This window comes from Camelus ferus, chromosome 17 (genome assembly GCF_009834535.1).
Source record: "Camelus ferus isolate YT-003-E chromosome 17, BCGSAC_Cfer_1.0, whole genome shotgun sequence".
Classification (NCBI taxonomy): domain Eukaryota; kingdom Metazoa; phylum Chordata; class Mammalia; order Artiodactyla; family Camelidae; genus Camelus; species Camelus ferus.
The window spans coordinates 36786348-36805638 of NC_045712.1; the positions used below are offsets into that span (position 1 = coordinate 36786348).

Genomic DNA, 19291 nt, shown 5'->3' on the forward strand with positions numbered 1-19291 from the left:
TTACAGTAGCCTCTTCCTATGTGAGTTTGTGATTCAGATCTCTCTAGATGGTGTCTCCTAACTCTGAAGTTTGGGTAATGTTAGCAAATCCCCGGTCAGGCAGACACTCGAGTGAGCTGGTTGTGTCCTGGGGCCCGCTGTGACTTTGGTGACCTCAGATGAACTGCAGTCTGGTCTCCCAAGGGTAACCGCCTCTCTTGCTTCTGATGAGTCCTATTCTCTGCACGGAGCCTCTGGTGAAGTTAGTGGGAGTTGCTGTTCTAGAACACATGTTCTGACAGCCTGGTGGTGTTCCAAGGTCTTGTTGCCATGGTGACTCACACTTTTTCTCTGACATTTTGCCAGATCCTGAAGATCTTTGTGGACAACCTCTTTGCCATTGTCCTGCTGAAGCAGGCCACAGCCGTGCGCTGCTTGGACTTGAGCGCCTCCCGCAACAAGCTGGCCGTGGTGGACGAGAATGACACGTGCCTGGTGTATGACATCCACACCAAGGAGCTGCTGTTCCAGGTGAAGTCCCAGGGTGCCCCTGGCCTGTCCTTGGGTTAGAGACCCTCCCCTAGCTTCCCAGTCCCTCCGGGAGGGGCTCACGCTCCGGCTCCCAGGTGGGTCTCTGGGAGGAGCAGCGAGGTGCAGGGTGTGGGGGCGGAGCAGAAGCGCGGAGTCCAAGAGGCCTGGCGCAGCCCCCCCCCCCCCCATGAGCTGCCAGGGCTGGGCCAGCCTCGTGAACTTCGGTTTCTTCACAGGAAAGATTGGCAAGTTACACTTTTCTTGTGAGGTTCCTGTGAGCAGTAAATGAATAATAACAAATCTCAGTGGGGCGCGGGTGGGCTCTCAGTACGTGGGTTAATATGAAGATGATTCTTTTGAAAAAGTCTGCTTCTCACCGGAGGCCAGCCTGTATCCGTGAGTACCCTGAGACGCAGTAAGGACACAGGACCGGTTTTGTCCCCTGAAAGAAGGGAAGGGATGGGACCCCTTCCTCTCCTTACTTCACAGGAGTGCTGTCAGAGCCAGCAAGACGTGGGTTGTTGGGGGTAGGCGTTTCTTGCACACCATTTGGTCCTGTGGCTGGAGGAAGGTGTCACCGGAGGAGAGGGCCTGAAGGCTCCATACCCGGCACCCGGCCGGCTTCCTGCCGGACTCAGCGCTGCTCTTTGCCTCCTTAGGGCTTTGTAAGTGGTTAGGGCCTGAAGTGAGTTCCCCGCAAGGCTGAACCCTGCCCTTGACTGGCCTCCTTGGCCACTGCAGGCTTCCCTCTGTGATGGGCAGACAGAGGTCCCTTTATCAGGGCCCCTCCCCGTCTCCACAGCAGAACCAGCGCGGCAGAGGGGTGCTGCCTTAGTCACTTGGAAGGGGACACCTGCTTACCACTAGCCCAAGGTGATTCCCTTGATAGCAACCTGCCCACATCCCTGGGGGGCAGAATGATTTAGAGAAAAAAGAGCACAGGCTTTGCCTTCAGACAGACCCGGCTCTAGTCCTGCCTTCATCACTTACTGCGTCATCTTAAGCAAGTCAGTGAGCCTCTCTGAGCCTCAATTTCCCCTTAACTCTGAAGTGCAACTAGTCTTTGCCTCCTCGCAGAATTGTTCCAGGGCTAAACGAGATACCGTAGTGCCTAGCTCAGTGCCCGGCACAAAATAGGGCTCCCAGTGTCATATCTCTTCTGCCCAGACTCAACACTCACCCCTGGAGGGAGGTTAGCAAGCCCCAGGTGTGACTCTGTGTCTGAGCCTCGAACCTTGTAGGAGTGGAAGTGGGTGTGCCCTGCCCAGTCCCCCCCCCCCCCAAGGTTCTGCAGGAGGCTGGGGAGGGTAGTTCTCCGAGCGTGCCTGGAGGCATGGCACTCTCAGCTATCTTCCCCTCCTTTCCACTGCCCCGGCCCCCTGCGAACGAAAACAGCTATACTGGTTTTTTTCTCATTTTCTCAAAGTAGTCCATGTCACTGTGTACGATTCAGGCCATGTAAAAGATTTAGGCAGAAAGGTATAAACAGCTGCTGGTCCCTGGGGCTCCAGAGCTGAGCAGAAAACTTTGAGAGGAGGTGGCAGGAGGGGGTGCCTCCCAGGGTAACTATAATTTTGCATGTGTGGATTGTAAATACAGAGACAATATATTTTTTTTTATTTTTAAAAATAACTGACTTTTCTTTTTCTTATTTTTATAATAAGATGGTCCTGACCAAAAGAAAATCTCAGGCAAACAAAAAGTATAGAAAATAAAAATTATGTGCCGTTCCACCCGCCCCCAAAACAGTCACCGTTAATTCTTTGGAATATATCCCTTTAAACCTTCTATGCTTAGCTGTGCTTACTCATTCTTTGGTAGAACTAGACCCCACTTTGCTGAGTTTCTCACTGACTGTGTAATGATTAATATTTGGGGATAATAATTTTTTTTCAAAAGTAATGCTTGCTTATTAAAAAAATCCAACACACGGTACAGAGAGGAACTTGCCTGTGTCCTGTCCGTGACTTCTGATCCCCTTCTCCCCCTTTCTCTCCATCCCACTGTTAGGAACTTAGTGTGGTTTGGGCTTTGAAAAGAGCACCGAACCGAGTGTAGGAATGGTGCCAGAGCCCGGGCTGTCACAGGCCCCTCACATCCCTGTCCCTCAGGAGCCGAACGCCAACAGTGTGGCCTGGAACACCCAGTGTGAGGACATGCTCTGCTTCTCGGGAGGAGGCTACCTCAACATCAAGGCCAGCACCTTCCCGGTGCACCAGCAGAAGCTGCAGGGCTTCGTGGTCGGCTACAATGGCTCCAAGATCTTCTGCCTCCATGTCTTCTCCATGTCGGCCTGTGGAGGTGCCGCAGGTAACCTGAGCGGTGACCACAGCTCTCAGCGGTCGGGGGACGAGACCAGACAGCCAGGCTCCCCGCTGGTGCTTGGAGTGGGTGGCAAGGAGAGAGGGAAGAGAGACGAGAGTGGCTGCCATGATGTCATAGAAGGCACTCTGGACTTGAACCTGAACCCTGTCTCCACCCTTTGCGACCTGTGTGTCTTTGGGCAAACAGCTGAACCTCACTGAGGCTCCGTTCCTTTCTGATCCTCCTTTCCTGTTAGGGAGGGGAGGGATCTGCAAGGTCGTCTGTCTGTCAGCAGAGTGTATGTCACTGAGAGCCAAGCGTGGGGCAGAGGGGAGCAAGCCGGCCGAGTGGGGCGCCCAGCAGGCCATGGGCCCAGGTGCGGGGGTGATGCTTGTGTGTGAAAGAGAGTATGGGCAGACTTAGTGTGGGAGCCGAGGTCTGCGAGCGAAAAAAGGGAGCAGGGGGCCGTCTGTACACGCCCTCAAACCAGGAGGAGACAGAACAGGTAGGGAGCTGGAGTCTGGAGCCACAGAGTGGAGGAGGGCAGAAACACAGTCTGCAGGACAGAGATTGACAGTCCGAGTCGCGGCTGGCCTTATCCTGGCTGCTCCCTGAGTGAATCACGCCTGCTGTAGAGCTGTCACAGCCTAGGGACAAGCGCCAAGGAGAGTGTGGCACTCAGAATCCCATGCTTGAGAGAGACTCACTCTTAAACGCTGTGGAATGAATGCATCCACCAGACTTCTGTATAGGCACATTAATATGTGCATTAATATACAATTATGAGTATATGATCTTTTGGTAAACATTTTTAAACGAAAGTGCAACCATACTATAAATATTGTTTTGTGACTTGTCTGTGAGTATTGCTCCCATAGGTGAAACCTCAGATTTACTGTACTGTACTTTACTGAATGTGGATTATAAATAAGAGAGACTTCTAGTCACCTTCCATCTCCTAGGTACCCTACTATTTACACATCGCAGACCCACCACTTTTTATTAATTATGGGGCATCAACTAGCAATCTGGCTTTTTTCACTCAGCAGTCTACTGGAGACATGGCTCCACATCAGTGAATCTGTCTCGGTAGCATTTTACAATACCGAGGTGATTGCAGATTCACGTGTAACTGTAAGAAGTCACACAGAGACCCTCTGTACAACTTGTCCAGTTTTCCCCCCTGGTAACAGTTTGCAAAACTGAAGTACAGATTTATCACCTGTACAGGTGGGTGCTACCACCGCCACCAGCCCTCCACATCCCTGGTGTTGGGTTGCCCTTTTATTGTAACCACAACCCCTTTTCCTGCTCCCCCCCATTGTTTTTAATGACTGCTTTTTGTCCTTGTCACATGGATGTTCCACAGCTCAACCAGTACCTATTGTTGGATAGTTATGCTGTTTACAGCTTTTTTGCTCTTGTAGATAGTGGACATCTTTCTAGCTAAGTCACTTATCCCAATTTAGCTCCTTGGAATAAATTTTTAGAAGCGATTGCTGGGTAAAAGGTCAAGTCCATATGAAAGACTGATAGAGGAGTCTCCAGATTGCCCTTCCACTGGGCTGGGCTCCATCAGTCTGCACCCCCCCCCCCACCTGGCCTTCCCTCGCTCTCCCGGCCTCGGCTTCTTGTAAAGGGTGGGGCTGGGGTCCACTTGGTCATCTAAGCTGGGGACACCCGTGTTACTTATTGCTGCAGGAGTTATTAGTGCCTGACACAGAGCAGTTATGGGAGTAGAATTCAGGTCTGAGGAAAAAGGAAAATAAAAAGCCAGAGAAAGAAGGGAGAGAGGTGTGTGGAAGCAGGGCAGGAGGAGGGACAAGAACAGCCCCCGCTGGACTGTGTCCTTGCTGTCTTCGTCTGCTCCCATGCTGAACCGGCATCTCATCATGCCAGACAGGCTGTGCTGATTGAAAGTTTTCCTCCAATACCACCATCCTGACCTCAAAGATAAACTCAGTTTGCTGGCCCCTGACTTTGGCCAGCTGAGAGGAGCCGGAGGGGCAGCCCGGGGCTCCCTTGCCAAGGCCTTCAGATTCAGAAGACGGAGGGCCCCCCCCCCCCCCCCCGTGGCTGCACCAGGGCCATCCTGCTGATGCAGCAGGTCAGCACTGCCAAGGGTTAGGAAAGGCAGCCTCGAGACAAAGGCTGTTTATCCTTCGCCTCTGCCTCCAGCCATCCTGTGGTTTTGGCCTGGAGGGGAGGGAGAAAGCATCAGACCCACTCTGGGGATTTCTGGTTTCCTTTCGAAATTTACATCATCTTGTGCAAGAGTTGGTGAGTCAGGGCAGCCAAGTAAGGCGGCAAGCCCTGCGCGGGCTCCTCAGGGCAGCAGTGACTTCATGCTTGGAATGCAGCAGTGGCATCAAGCAGCGCCCTGAGGGCATTTGTTCGGTTAGGATATTTTTAAAACCCCCGATCTACCCCCAACCCCCGTGCTCCCGCGCCAGCCCGAATGTTAACTGTTGGTTGCGCACTGGATTCTGGGGCAACTGTCCGAGTTCCCGTCCTCCTGGGGCGTCACCCTGGGGAGCAGCCACACAGTTGAGGGAAGGAGCGCTGGCCCTGATGCCTCCACCAGCCGTGACCTTGAGCAGCTCCCTGTGCTCTGTGGGCCTCACTTTTTTGTGCAATGGGTTAAATGTATCCAGCTTTCAGGTTTTCTCTGGTCCGATTCCTCAATCTTAAAATAGCAAAAACATTACCAAACAGAACTAAACTGGAGCAAAGGACGCTCGCTAGAAGAGTTTAGAAGGAAAGCCCGTGCGTGGGGAGTTTAAAAGCTTCCATGAGGTGGTGACACCTAATCTGAGCCCCGAAAGGGCTGGAAAGACAGACAGGAGCAGTGAGTGTGTTTCAGGCAGAGGGAGAGGCAGGAGTGGGAACAGGTCTGGGGAGCTGGGGGACAGAGGATCTGGTGCAGGAAGGCGCATGGGGATGAAGTGTGCTCCCCTGGCCTGGCACCGTCCTGTTTTCAAAGCACTTCTCTGCTTTGCCATGATCGCCAGTGGGCTGGGTGGGGCATTGGAACAGAATTTAATCAGTTTACCCCAAATCACACAGCTCAGGTGTGGCTGAGCCAGGCCTGGCTTCTAGCTCAGCTGCTCCCCAGTTCACACCCTGCGGCCGCCTTGGAGGCGGAGGCGGCAGGGTAGGAAGGATGCGCATTCAGAAGCAATCCTGCCCAGTGCTGAAAAAGAACCAAGTTTCCTTTAAAGCTAAAAAACGGACAGGAAATTTCAAAGATAAAGGCCCCAAATGGAGAAAACAGCACTTCCAGCTCCACATTTGGGAACCATTAGCGCAGAGGTACTGGCTGATTGATCTCCTCAGGCCCAGGAATCTAGGAGAAGTGTCATTCCCTCTCTCACACTCACCAGCCAAAACAAGGGCAGGGCCTTTCGTAGTGAAGGACGCCCGCCCAGCTCAGACTTGTTTTCATGTGTGCATGAGAGCACACGCACACGCGCGCGCACACACACGTCCCCCACCCAGGAGGCAAGGAGGAGCTCAGAACCTGGTCAGGTTGCCCTGGTCCAGCTCCAGGTCTTCCATGTGCCATTTCTATGTCCTTACAAGTCATTGCCCTCAGTCTCCGGGTTGTAGTCCGGGAGCAGTAATGCCTAGTGCACAGCCCTGTCGGGACTGACCCAGAAGCACTTTACAAAGTTAATTTTTTTTTTAAATGGACGTACTGGGGACTGAACCCAGGATCTCTTGCATGCTAACCACGTGCTCTACCTCAGCTATACCTTCCCTGTAAACCTAAAGAGAGAAATTGTTAGGAACCGTGCACAGGTATCAGGGCAAGGCAGCCCTAACTGGACGGAGAGGTGGTAGGAAGGTTGCCAGTGCCGGGGAACTAGGAGAGGGTCACCTTTCTTGGGATAAGAAGGTTTCTCTCCCCTCTTTGTAAGAAGCCACCCCAGGCCCCTCCCTCACAGCAATGTTCATTCCTTCAGCAAACGTAGGCTGAGGGCCTGCAGACGTGGGTGAGTACAGCCCACCGCCACCCTCAGGTTGTGTGCAGCCTTGGAGGGGACAGGCTTATAATTAAAATACAACCCGAGGTCGAGACGGGGCTGAGGAACCCGTTCCCTTGACGGGTCAGTGAAGACTTTCCAGGAGAGGTGACATTTTAACAGGGCCTTTAAAGTCAAGTAGGTGCTTTGCAGAGGGTGAGGAGGGGCAAAGGCATTCCAGGTAAGGGTGACATCTTGGGATAAGGCCATCCTGGCGGTGGGGGTGGAGGGGAGGGTGGGTGGAAGTTGGTGCTGCAGAGCACAAGGGTTCAAGGGTCTGGCTGTGGAAGGGGGAACAGAGCGGGAGGCGCCTAGGGTGGGCTGGGTGAGGCTGAGCCCTGGTGGCCTCAATCGGAGGTCGCAGGAGTCGGTGCACACACCTGGAGTCCGGCTTCACGTGAACCTGACTGTTTCCATTGCTTCTTTCCTTTTGATGAAATCCTACAGTCTGCTCCGATGTACCAGTACCTGGACAGGAGGATGTTCCGAGAAGCCTACCAGATTGCTTGCTTGGGCGTGACAGACACGGACTGGCGTGAGCTGGCCATGGAAGCCTTAGAAGGATTGGAGTTTGAAACAGCAAAAAAGGTAGGCATCAGTTAGCATGAGCTGCGATTTGGTCCTCAGTGGTCCCTTGAGGAAGCAGAAGGTGGTCCGAGTGATATACAGAGAGGCAGATGCAGGCTGTAGTGGGCTCTCGAGTTAGACTGACTTGGGCTGGGATCCCAGCTCAGCCCCCTCCCAACCTGTGAGCCTCAGCGGGAAACAGCCTTTCTGAGGTTGCTCATCTGTAAAATTCGGGTGATGACAGGCCCCATCCTCAGAGATGTTTAAGGATCTATGCGATAATGCCTGTAAAGCCTGACGCACAAGGGGGATCCGAGAGCTTCTAGCCGTCAGTCTTACTAGCTCTCACTCATGCCCGGCACCCAGCCAAACCCTGGCACGTCGTGGGCACTGAGTAAGTGGTAGCTTTTATTACGGGCATGAGCTCTTAGTGCTGTGAGGCCGTTTATTACGCAGTGCTGTTTTTCTTGGCGCTCTGCTAAGTACACTGGAAGAAATGGTCAAGTTCTCTGCTTCTGAAAGCAGTGTCTCTCCGCACATACCTTCCTGGCATGATTCATGGTGTCATTTCCTGGCTGAGTCTGTTAAAGCTACAGAAATGGGTGAAAACACTTGACCCCTTTCCACACATTAGAAAAAGCCCAGCTACGTCCCTGAGATGGGTTTTCATCGGGAACCTGAGATGGGGGAAAGGAGTGGCTTGCAAGCCCCTCTCCTAACTCCTCCCTCCCCTCTTTTCTTCCCACAGTCAGTTAGCCAGTTTGCCCCATACTCCTGAGCCAGAGCCACATGGTGCCCACCTGCCACATGGTGCCCACCTGCCCCATGCCGGGCGAGACTTCTAGGCCTGAAAAGAGAGTGGACGGAGACCAGGCCAGGACTCAGCAGGCTGGTTGAGGACCAGCCCTGCCTGCACAGGCAGGATGACCCCAGCAAGCCGCTGCTCTTGGAGCCACTGTCCTCCCATTTCTACAGCCAGACGGGGGAAAACACCGGCTGCCCTGCCTATGTGACACAGTGTCATTAGGCTTAACCTCTCACGTTGCAAAAGGGATTCTAAAACTGTCAATGGTTGCACGAATGCCAGCCATTGTTAAAACAAGTAAAATTACCATTGTATCATAATTACCTCATTATATTTTTAGATCTGCTAAGTGCCAGAGAAGTGGTAATAGAGGAGAGCTTTAAGAAGTCAGGGGAGGGAGGAAGCAGCTCCATGGAGGGAGCACCCTCTCCTGCCCCACCCAGAAGTGCCAGGAGAGATGGAGACTGACAAAGGGCTCCTAGAATATGTTGTGTTTGTTTTTAGCCTGGAATGAAATTAAATGTCTTCCTTAAAGAGTGTCATCTGCTTACACCTGGGAACTAAACGTAGGTCTCATCTGCGCATCAGCCCCGTGCTGCCTGGTGCCGTAGACACGTTAGGTGCTCAGTGAACGTTTGAGTGGACAAAAACTATACTGGAATGACCCCTCACTTGTTTAGCACCCCTACCCCAGTGCTGGATCCCCCAAACACTCCCTGAGAGTAGAAATTATTGTTCTAAATCCACAAGATTTTAACCATGGACTAGAACCGATCATTTTGTCCAAATTCTGAATCCCCAGCTTTTTTCTTCTGCTTTGCCAAGTCACCCAGGCACACGGAGCGGAGGGTGGTTCCTGGAGGTGGACCTGTGTGTCCGCTAGATGGCAGAGGAGAGCTGCTTAGCGGGCAGGCGGCGGCCTGAGCAGAACCACGGCTGCGGCCCTGTTCCCACACTTCCCTCTGCTTGAGGTTATCGCCAGGCCTTGTGACTCTGACCGCTCTGACCATCTGACCAGGGCAGCCCTGACTCTGCAGAGTGTCAGGGCTGAAGGAACTGGGAAACAGGTTTCTCACAGTGGCAAATCCTAAAATCCTAGCAGAGCAGAACTGGAAAGACCAAGGAGAGGGCGGGCCTCGCTAGCTTGCCCCTTTCCATAAGGAAGCGGTTAGCAGCCTGGAGGCAGGGAAGAAGTAGGTCCAGGACCCGCAGCCGGAGGGCTCAGAGCCAGGACTGAGACCTGCAATGCGCCTTCTGTCCTCTGCCATTTTGCCAGATGTAACAGGTTTCCCCTCATGTGGCCTTAAGAAAGCCCAGAGCTAGAAGATAGTTTGTAAGGCCTCCTGGTGGAACACAGGTTCTCTGAGCCGCCCTCCGCCTGCTCATGTGATGCCTGCCTGACCCTTTCAAGGGTCCCTCTTCAGGGACACTGTCAGGTTCCTACCCTGTGATGCTTCCGTCATCCCTCCTCCTGCCACTGCGCGTGCCCAGACGGTGGTGACCTGTGTTCTCCAGGGCGCCCAGGTCATAACTGTCTGGCTCTTAGCTCAGGGAGATGTCATCATCTGTTTAACCTGCCTGCCTCCCCTTTTAGGACGTGGGCCCCTGAATTAGGGAGAGGGACAAGGGCCAAGTCATATTCGTCTCTGGGTCCCCAGCCCCTGACAGGATGCCTGGCCCTGCGAGATGAAAAGATGAAGTCACGTCGTGGTCATCTGTGAGGCCGGAGCCGGAGGCCGGGTGACCGGCTCATTTCCCCAAGTCTTTTGAGCGTGGAGGATGCCATGCAGCTAAGTAGGAGCAGCAAGTGGCCTGGGCTGTTCCCTGCACCTTAAATGCTAAGGCTCCTGGACCTGCTGCCCCCCAGGCATGTGGCAGCCCCTCTCGGATGGGATGATGAAGAGAAGCATGTCTGGGTAGAAACTCTGGCAGCAAAGCCTCACGGCAATCAGCCTGGCAGGTGGGGTCGCTCCTCTTAAACCCCTTGCGGAAGCCGAAAGCAGCAAGAGAGATTTAGCTGACACCAATCTGCCAGTGGGCAGCTAGCTACCTGGAAGTTTCTAGCAGACCATGGGTTAAAGTCTCTGGCTTTACTGTGAGTCCAAAGCAAGAGCTGCACTTTGAGGATTTACATAAGAGTGCCTTCCAGGGACTTGGAGTGATTCATTCTCCACCTCCCCCTTCCTTCCAGAAACCATCCTTGTTCCCTCTCCGCTGTCCCCTCCCCCTCTCGCTCTGGGCGCCCTGAGTTTCTGCCGGTGAGCCTGGCTGTCCTCTCCATCCTCTTCCCCGAGGTGTGCGTGCATCTCTTCTCAGTCAGCGCACAGCCCACTTCCACTTCGACGCGCTGCCTCAGTGGGTCAGACCGGCCTGGTCCTCCCTTGTGCACAGGGACCCTGCCAGGTGGGCCATCGCCGACTGCAGCATCCCAGTTTTCCTTACCCAGTCCCCAAGTCAGTGATGCTACCAGGCTTCTTTGCTGTTCTTCGTATGGACTAATCCCAGGGATACAGCCGTGCCTCCCCAGGTGGCAGAAGCCTCCCGCACACTCGCCGCACACTCGGTGCTTAATCAGTGTGTGCTGCTCTCCCTCCTTCCTGGCTCACTTTCTGAAGCTTGACTTCCCACCCCAGCCAGTCACCCACTTTTGAAGCCCAGAAGGCAGCTGATCTTGTTCTTTCCTTTCCTCCCCCAGGCCTTCACCAGAGTACAAGACCTCCGGTATTTGGAGCTCATCTACAGCATTGAGGTAAGAGGTGAAGTGCTCTTCTCCAGGAAAACACAGACGCGTGGTCAGAGGTTCGCGGGCAGCTCTCCTAGCAGGCGGGAGCCTTGAGGGCCCGTGAACAGAGCCCATTGGTGTCTTGGCATCTGGGTCACAGCCTCACTCCGGGGGCAGGGTGCCACGTTGAGGGAGCCAGCACATAGGAGCAGGGTCTCTGGGTGAGGCAGGTGGGTCCTCTCTCTGAGCTTTGGTGTCTTGTCTATGAAATGGGACAAGCAGGGTTGCTGGGAGGGTTAAACAGGTTCTCAGTAACTGGATTCATCCTTTTGCCGTGGCTGTTAGCTAGCTGCCAGCCTCTAGGGCTCCAACAGCCTGCCGGTGCAGGAGGCACGTCCCAGATGCCCGTGGCCTGCACCCACCCGCAGCGGTGGGACCTGGGGCGGGGGCGGGGCTCAGCTGGGCACCCGCGGAGCTCAGGGTCCTCTGCAGCCCGCCGCTCCTGGCTGTCAGCCACACCTAGAGGAGAGGGGTGCGGGCTAAAGAGGCTGGTTCTCCTGCCCTGTTTGCTGGGGGACAGTGGACGGTATTCTGAATTCCTTTGTTCTTTGTGCTGTCTGTCTGTACAGAGGTGTACACATTCCTGCCTCTGAACAGATTTGTTGTGAGGCTGTGGGACTGTGAGATACGTTTGAATTCACATATGGAAGCAGTGAGGAAATCAGCAAATGTCTCTTCGGTTCAGTTCGGCGTAGACGCCTGTCGTGGGCCAAGCCGTGCGCCGAGCCCGCCGGGCAGAGAGCTGAGCAGAAGCGAGGCCTGCAGGAGCCCGCATCCCTCCTGGCCTAATAATAGTAGCCGTTTGTTGAGTTCCTGCTCTGGGCCGCCCACGTGATCCTTCCACACACGATGCTGAGTCCTCACAGCAGCTTAATGAGGCAGCTGCTGCTCTTACCTCTGTTTGATAAATAAGGAGACTGAGGCTCGGAAGGGCTGTTACATCCCCACGGCAGAAGGATCGGTTGGAGCTCAGAGGCTGTTCTGTTTTCCAGCACCAGCTGTCCTTACCCTGGGCCTTGCTGCCCCGGCGCTGGCCCTCCACACCCACTCCCTCCCCCAGCACTGCCACCAGGAGTGGCTGAGTCTTCTGTACTGTGCTGACCTGCCTGCTGAAGGCACAGTCCAGGGCCCTGTACCTGTGATGCCCAGAGCCGCTGACTGTCGGGGCTGCATTGTGCATCAGGTGGCCTGCCTCTGGGCGTCTGGAGCCGTGGAACACAGTCGCCCCCTGTACAGAAGAAACCTGGCCCTGTGAGGACCACTCTGGCCATTGACCGTGTCTTACTGAGATTATGTGCACTGCCTCTTCTGCTGAGCTGTGAGCCGGGTACAGGAATCTTGCGAGAACTGTCTCCGGAAAGAGCAGAGTGCCTTTGAGGGAGGATCGTGTTGTTTGCTCTGAGGCCTTGGTGGCTTGCTTCTAGGCATTCAGCATTATTCCTGAGAACCAGGGTTCCTTGCTGGCTCCCTCGGGATGGGCGAGGTGTGACCGTGCTGACAGCAGGAGGCTGAGTCTGTCCGAGTGGCTCCTACACAAGGAGTAGGCAGGGAACCTGGTACTCACCCGCTGAGGTTCTGGGCCTGGAACGGTTTGGCCCAAGTCCCATGCCTAGTGAAACCTCTGTCTTTATCTCACTGTAAGATTTTAATTCATTTCCTACTATTAAGAGTCAGTTTATTTGGCTGATTAGCCGAAACTATGTGTAGTTTGGGGTTGGTTTTCTTTTTTTTTTGTTTTGTTTTTAAAAATTATTTCTGTCAGTGGGGAAGCATGTCGCCTCCAGCTGTTAGAACTTTCACCAGCTTGTCTCGGAGTTTGATTCAGTGTCTCATCTTCCTCCACTGTGATACACTTGCTAGAAAACAAGCAAAAGGGAACTGCTGGGGTTGAGGGATCGGGTGCTGTCAAGTGTTTACAAATGCTTGAGCTGTCGATTAATGACTCTTCCCTAACACAGGGGAGGCATGTGCCGGTTACTTCTCTTCGTCAGCGCTGCTATGTGTCTGGGTGTGTGTGTGTGCGTGTGCACGCGCAGAGGTGTGTTGTTGGGGACCGTCACTAGTTCCGAAGGCAGTATTACGTGGCACAAAGAGCATCTGGAGTCAGACAGACTGAGTCCACATGCCAGCTCTGTGTGATCACGACCTGCCCTGCTTCCAAATCTCCACTTCCTAGTGCGACCCCGGGGAGAGGAGTACCGGCCGCCTCTCGGGTTCTCAGCACAAGGCATCGCTTGCCTTCTCTTTAGAGAAAGGCGCATAATAAGGCTCGTTATCCTATTTTGTTGTTCTTTTTCTTGGGAAGAAACCCTAAACTTGCTCCTTGTCCACCATTAACATGACTCATAGCTCGGCCGAGCCAGACCTGGGGATTTGGGAGCTCGGGGGAGTGGGGGCCCCTCCGAGTGGGCAGGACGCAGCATCCTGGCTTTGCAGTTGTTTCCTTGGAAGAATATACAAGGAAGCAGCCGTGAGGAATTTCCATTAAACAAACAAAAGTTTGCATCTCTTTTGATCTTCCTTCATCTGGAAAGAAAAAAACCCTGCTTTTGTCGTCAAGCGTTCCCACCAGAAAGCTTAGGTGAGAGACACAACAGCCCAGGAGCCAAGCACAGGTCCTGTAGGAAGGCCCAGGGGCTTAACTTGAAATAGCAGCATCTAACCTTTGAGGCTGCTTCCTGCTGGGGCCGTAGAGGCCATTTCCTGTGCTTCTAATTTTTCCAGGAGAGGAAGAAGCGGGGAGAGACCAACAATGACCTGTTTCTGGCAGACGTGTTTTCCTACGAGGGGAAGTTCCACGAGGCTGCCAAACTGTACAAGAGGAGCGGGCACGAGAACCTGGCACTGGACATGTACTCGGACCTGCGCATGTTTGAGCACGCCAAGGTAGCCCGCAGCCCCTGCGGTGTCCGGGCCGCCTACCCCGAGAGGTGGTGCCGCTGGGGAAACAGTTGTGGCCTCTGGAAGGGGGTGGGCAAACTGTAAACAAAGGAGCCTTCAGTGGCTCCTGGTTAAAGCTGACCTAAAACTGACACCAGAAGGGACAGGGTGTGACAGTTCAGACCTTTGTCAGTGACCGAGCTGGGTGCGCTGTGCATCCTCACCAGCAGAGTCCCTTTGTTAAGTGTTCAAGGTTCCGTCTCCCACAGATTCTCTCAGACCTTGGTAAGGAGCTGCTGAGAACCCGCGTTCTCAGGCATGAGCTGGCCCCGCCATCGCCACGCAGGGCAGCGCAGTTCCCTCCAGCCAGGGTCTCCTAAGCACCCGCTCTGGCTGGAAGGGGACGTGTCCTCTTGGCATTTGCAGGGCCCTGTTAAGGTTAGTCCCCAACAGAGAGTGAGGGGGATCTTCCTGGAGCAGCTCTTGATGGCTTGTGTGAGAATGAGTCCCCCTGGGATCCTAGACCACTGAGACTCTTGCAGTGTTGCCCAGCGAAGAGGAAGAGAGGGTCGGCGTGTGGAGCAGCCAGGCTTTTCCTTCCACTGGGGTGCCTTTGTCAGCCTGCCTCCCGGTAACGTCAGTGAGTCATCAGCCACCACCAATTCGTGGCTTTTAGTGGTAATTAACTAGCTCACAAGTTCAAGATGGAAAACCCTCCCCATTTTCCCTGCTTTTCTGTTCCTGAAAATGGCTGTCCTCTTTTATTGTCTACCTTCTGTGAGATCCAGATCACTGTGAGGTGGCCCAGGAGTTTCTGGTCATTAGTATTTGGCAGAGCACCCGGGCCCTGGCTGGCCTCTCCCCTGGTGGTTCCTTCACTCCACCCCACAAATCTGAGTGTTGCAGGTGTCCCCACTTGGCCCTCTTTAACTTTTGTACCCTCCCCCCAAAACACATACACACCCACATACACCAGCACCCCCCCCCCCACACACACACAATGTAACAGTGCGTTCACACTGAGAACTCACACCTACCTAGGTCAGCGCATCTCTTTCTGGGGCCAACACCACTTAAACCGAAGACAGCCTTGAGCTAAAGGATTGACTCCTTGGAGGTAGAATTTAGGCATTAGGAACAGCTGATTGTGGTTGTTCTTCAGAACCAACAGCCCTTCCTGGAACCTCTGAGAAGTCCCAGTGGGCAGCTGTGGCCAGGACCTCACTGTGGTGTCCAGAGAGCCGGCTTGAGTCCTGGGCCTCCCAGTGGATGACCTAGGGAAGGCTGTTCACTTTGCTCAGCCTCCATTTCCTTCTCAGAGGGTAACCTAGCCCAGCTCAGCTCAGTTCTGAGACTTGCACCAAATAACGTATAAGGAAGCTCTTTACAAAGGCCAGGCTTTGGAAGTTGAGGAGAATGAGTGGAGCCCGGCCTGACCAGAGGGGCTGGCCCTCAGACATCCCCGGCCAGCCCCACCCACCCTGCACTGAGCCCCCCACTTTCACTGGGCTCCGTGGGCCTCCCACCCAGAAGGGCAGCCCTTTACACGGTCCATCTGGTCTGCTTCTTCGTGAAGGTAAATACACTGGGGGTTATTTTGGTTTCAGTTTTTGATCACAATTCAAGTAGTTTGGTTCCATCTCAGTCCCCCCTTCCTCTAACAGTCTGAATTTGAGAAAATGTGTGCATACACAGTATGGTAGGGGTGGGGACAGGGTAGGGAGATACAGTGCTTATTAACATGGCATGTTTTTGTTTACTTGAAAATTGTTTCCCAAGATTCAAGCTGGTTTTCAGAAAATTTTGTAATTACATTCCCACGTACAAATAAATTGTATGCTTTCCGGATAAGTGACATGTTTATATGGTGATAAAGGGAATTATAATGCTCTTAACTCTTATGTAGTGTGTCCTTATCAAAATCACCGAGCATGAGAACCCTGTTTAGTCTCATTCATCACTCAGCACAGCCTCTTCTGTCCACCCCAGGACAGAGGCTTTGCCTTGGCCCCAGATAATGTGTAAATTAGCTTCATGGAATCAAAGAACCCTTGGAAGCCCAGTTTGTTGAGCCTTGAAGGAACTGTCTGGACTCAGCTTGCATGAGGCCAGAGCTCCTGGAGCTGGGCTGTGTGCCGGAATGGCCTCCTCGCTGACCACCCAAATCTGTTGCTCTCGGCCTCTGACCCTTCTCCCCACAGACACCGAGGCCCCTGAGCACTCACTTTGAAGGACATTTCTGTTCTCTCAGGACGCTTGCTTTCTCCAGCTGCTAACCTCACTTAACCCACCAGGTTAACAGTTTCTGGCTTTCCGTTGGCACGAAGGGTAGGCGGCGTAGCTGCCGAGAGCAGAGGCTGTGTCTGTAATGGCCCAAACCAGGCACCTCCAGGTAGTCAGTGGCTGCCTTCCAAGCCCTTCCCTGCGAGACCTCGGGGAGCCCAAGGCCAGCGAGGTGTGCTGGTCTTTTATCCAATCTTCAGCATCAGGGCCATGGTGCTCCTTTCCTCTCCTTAAAAGAATCAGTTGTCTTAGCCCAATCTCATCTGTTATTTTAGGGACTACACAATTATCCTGAAAGCAAATGGAAAAAAAAAAAAAAGAAACGCTAATTGTTCAAGTGGGGTTTTAGCGTACATTGACTATACTTTTCTGACAAGTGAGTGCTAATCATGGGGAAAGGAGTGCTTTTCTATGCTTTGTGAGGTTGACAGAGCGCACCCTTTGCAGGGTACGTTGTTCTGAGAAAAACCGCTTCTTAGGAGTCAGGAGGTCTGGGCTCTGAGCACTCCCAATTTCCCTTTTTGAAAAGCCCCACCTTTAAAATTGTCAGCACTAAAGCTGCCTTATCTATGGCCACCCCTACACGTATATTTTGGGTAGCTGTATCCCGAAAAAAGGTGATATCCTAAGTCTGTTTCTCATGCGTTCTAGGGCTGCCCGGGGAAACTGGGCACAGCCCTTCAGAGGCCCCACCCCCGGGCCTCTCTCCCTTCACGGGTTCTCTCCAAGGGCCCCGCCCCCTGCCTCAGACCCCCACCTCCACCCCCAGGCCCTGGTGGCCCCCACCCCTGCAGACCCGCTCTGCGCACAGGCTCTGATACTGCCAGACTGAGAAGTAATCAACTGAAAACACTGCTCCTTATCTGCTCCAGGCAAACAGCTGGAGCACAGCCCACAGGACAAGGCCCTCAGTTCAGGCAGCAGAACGTGAAGAGTCAGAAAACAGATGCCAGGAATGCTTGCAGTGTGGCGGCGGCCGGGGCTCCCCTAGAACTCTGTAAACCGTCTTGTCTAAGTTCAGGGGATGAGGTACTCGGCCTCACTCTGAGGCCTGTGGTATCATCCTTACTCCCTGAATAAAGATTTTAGGTCTGAGTATTCGACACTGTGTGAAGTCACTGTATAGGAACAGTCACACGTACATCAAACTCTGTATGAGAGTGAGATGGAGTGCCCGATAATAAACCTTCCACACTGCAGGGCTTGTACGCAGAACTCCAGAGTCCCGAAAGCGTTGTTTAGCTGAAGAACAAATGTCCTTAGTGGGAAGGGCAGGGAACGCTGAGGGCCATAGTCCTTGACCCTGCGCGAGTCCCCCTGGAAGCACCCGTGGGGCCTGTGAGCCCTCCTCCCTGGCACCTGGGGCTGCCCTGCCAGCCCTGCACCCGCTGCGGCCACAAGAGCCCGGCCTCTCTCCTGCTTTTGGCTGCCTGATGCAACTGCCGGCCGCGGGAAGTTCTCATCCAGAGTGTTTTTGTTTGTCGTGCTTCCTCAGGATTTCCTCGGATCTGGAGACCCCAAAGAAACAAAGATGCTGATCAGCAAGCAGGCTGACTGGGCTCGGAACATCAACGAGCCCAAGGCCGCCGTGGAGATGTACATGTCGGCGGGCGAGCACGGCAAGGCCATAGAGCTCAGTGGCGACCACGGCTGGGTTGACATGTAGGTCTTCAGTCCCTGCCCAAGGGGCGTTCAGCAGCATGTCACGTCAGCTCTTCGTTTTGACTGACAAGGGAAAAAATAGCATGTCTCTAAATACCTAACCCAAAGGTGACAGTGACTAGGTTTTGGGGAGACACAGATTGAATGAGGCGGTCGCTGCCTTCGGAAGCTCAGCGAGGCCCCAGGGAAAGGGTGGCGGGGGGAGAGGAGGGCACCTGGTCACTGGAGAGCCGTTTCCGAGCCCTCCCCACGAGCCAGCCACTGCAGTGCCTTGTAGGCCTTTGGTCCCCCACCAAGGCCCCAGCGTTGGTGTTCCCATGCCCACCTTCATGTGAAGCCGGGGTTCAAGGACCAGGTGACCGAGAGCTTCCAACTGACCTCAGTGCCCACAGACTGCATAATGGCGGAAACTAAAAAGAACGAGGAAAGCCCTCAGCATGTCAGAGAAGGAGAGGCGAGTTCTCACTGGGAGGTAGTCTTTGCACGAAGGGCCTTCGCTGACTTTCAGGAGGTCGAGGTGGTAGGAAGGGGAGGACGTGCGGGCGGGTGAACAGACAACAGGCAGTAGGTGTAGAGTGGAGGGGACACTAGGGCGAGGGGGCAGGGAAGTGGCCGGTGCAGTCGGCCCCTGGGAAGTGCGCCCGGGGAAGTGCGGCAGCTGAGGGAGTGGGAGGGGCCTGGAGGGGCTGAGCTGACGGGACCCAGTGGAAGGGGCAGCAGCTGAGCTCTGGGCCCGCTGGTCGGTCAGGCCACTCGTTAAGGCTTGGGGTGGGGCTGCCGGACAGGGAATGGCTTCGGTCTTAGGACTCTTAGACCGAGGCCCTTCGAGGGGAAGGCTTTCTCCTCCCATAGTCAGGGAGAATGGGCTTCGTGCTTACACACAACGTGTGTACGCATGCATGCGCACACGTGTACATGCGTGCAAGCTGCCACAGCTGGCAAAGGAGGAGAGGTGAGGGAGCGGCCCCTGGGGTTGGCTCAGTCTGAGGCCTGAAGGCTGTTGGTTGTTCTGGAAACCACACTGTGGTCCACAGGCAGCAGTGGCCCAGAATCTGGGAGGGAGGGGGCAGGTTGATGACCCCCCATGAACCCCATTGTCTGGCTGGTGGGGTCTTTCACAAAGGGACCTCAGTGAGTGAGCTACCACTCCATCTTTCTTTTGTCCAAGAATAAAGTTTCTTGCAGATAGAGGTGCAGATTTTGCCCCCCCAAATTATTCTTTTCATGGAAGGAGTGGTACAGGAGAGAGCCAGGCAGGCTTAGGGCCCCCGCTCACCCCTCAGGGTTTCATGTCACTTTCATTTGCAGCTAGTATGTATCAGGTTACCCTGGGGATGTTTAACTAGTTCAGAAAAGAGACGTTAAGCATGTTCTGTCCTTTCTCCAGGGCTGGCTGTAAAAGGTGCCTCTCCTCCAGGGACACTAGATTTGATGGGTGGGGCGGGAGGGGTGCCTGTGCCACCTTTCCCTAAA

General features: G+C 54.2%; 1 protein-coding gene across 1 annotated transcript in view; it reads left to right on the forward strand.

The window, feature by feature from the left end:
• Positions 1 to 19291, forward strand: part of IFT122 (intraflagellar transport 122) — a 63446-nt gene that overhangs the window by 28297 nt on the left and 15858 nt on the right. Inside the window, 7 exon segments of the mRNA XM_006180070.3 lie at positions 346 to 510; positions 2622 to 2804; positions 2806 to 2820; positions 7287 to 7427; positions 10907 to 10960; positions 13718 to 13879; positions 17652 to 17818. Of these exon segments, the coding sequence (XP_006180132.1) occupies positions 346 to 510; positions 2622 to 2804; positions 2806 to 2820; positions 7287 to 7427; positions 10907 to 10960; positions 13718 to 13879; positions 17652 to 17818 (887 nt within the window).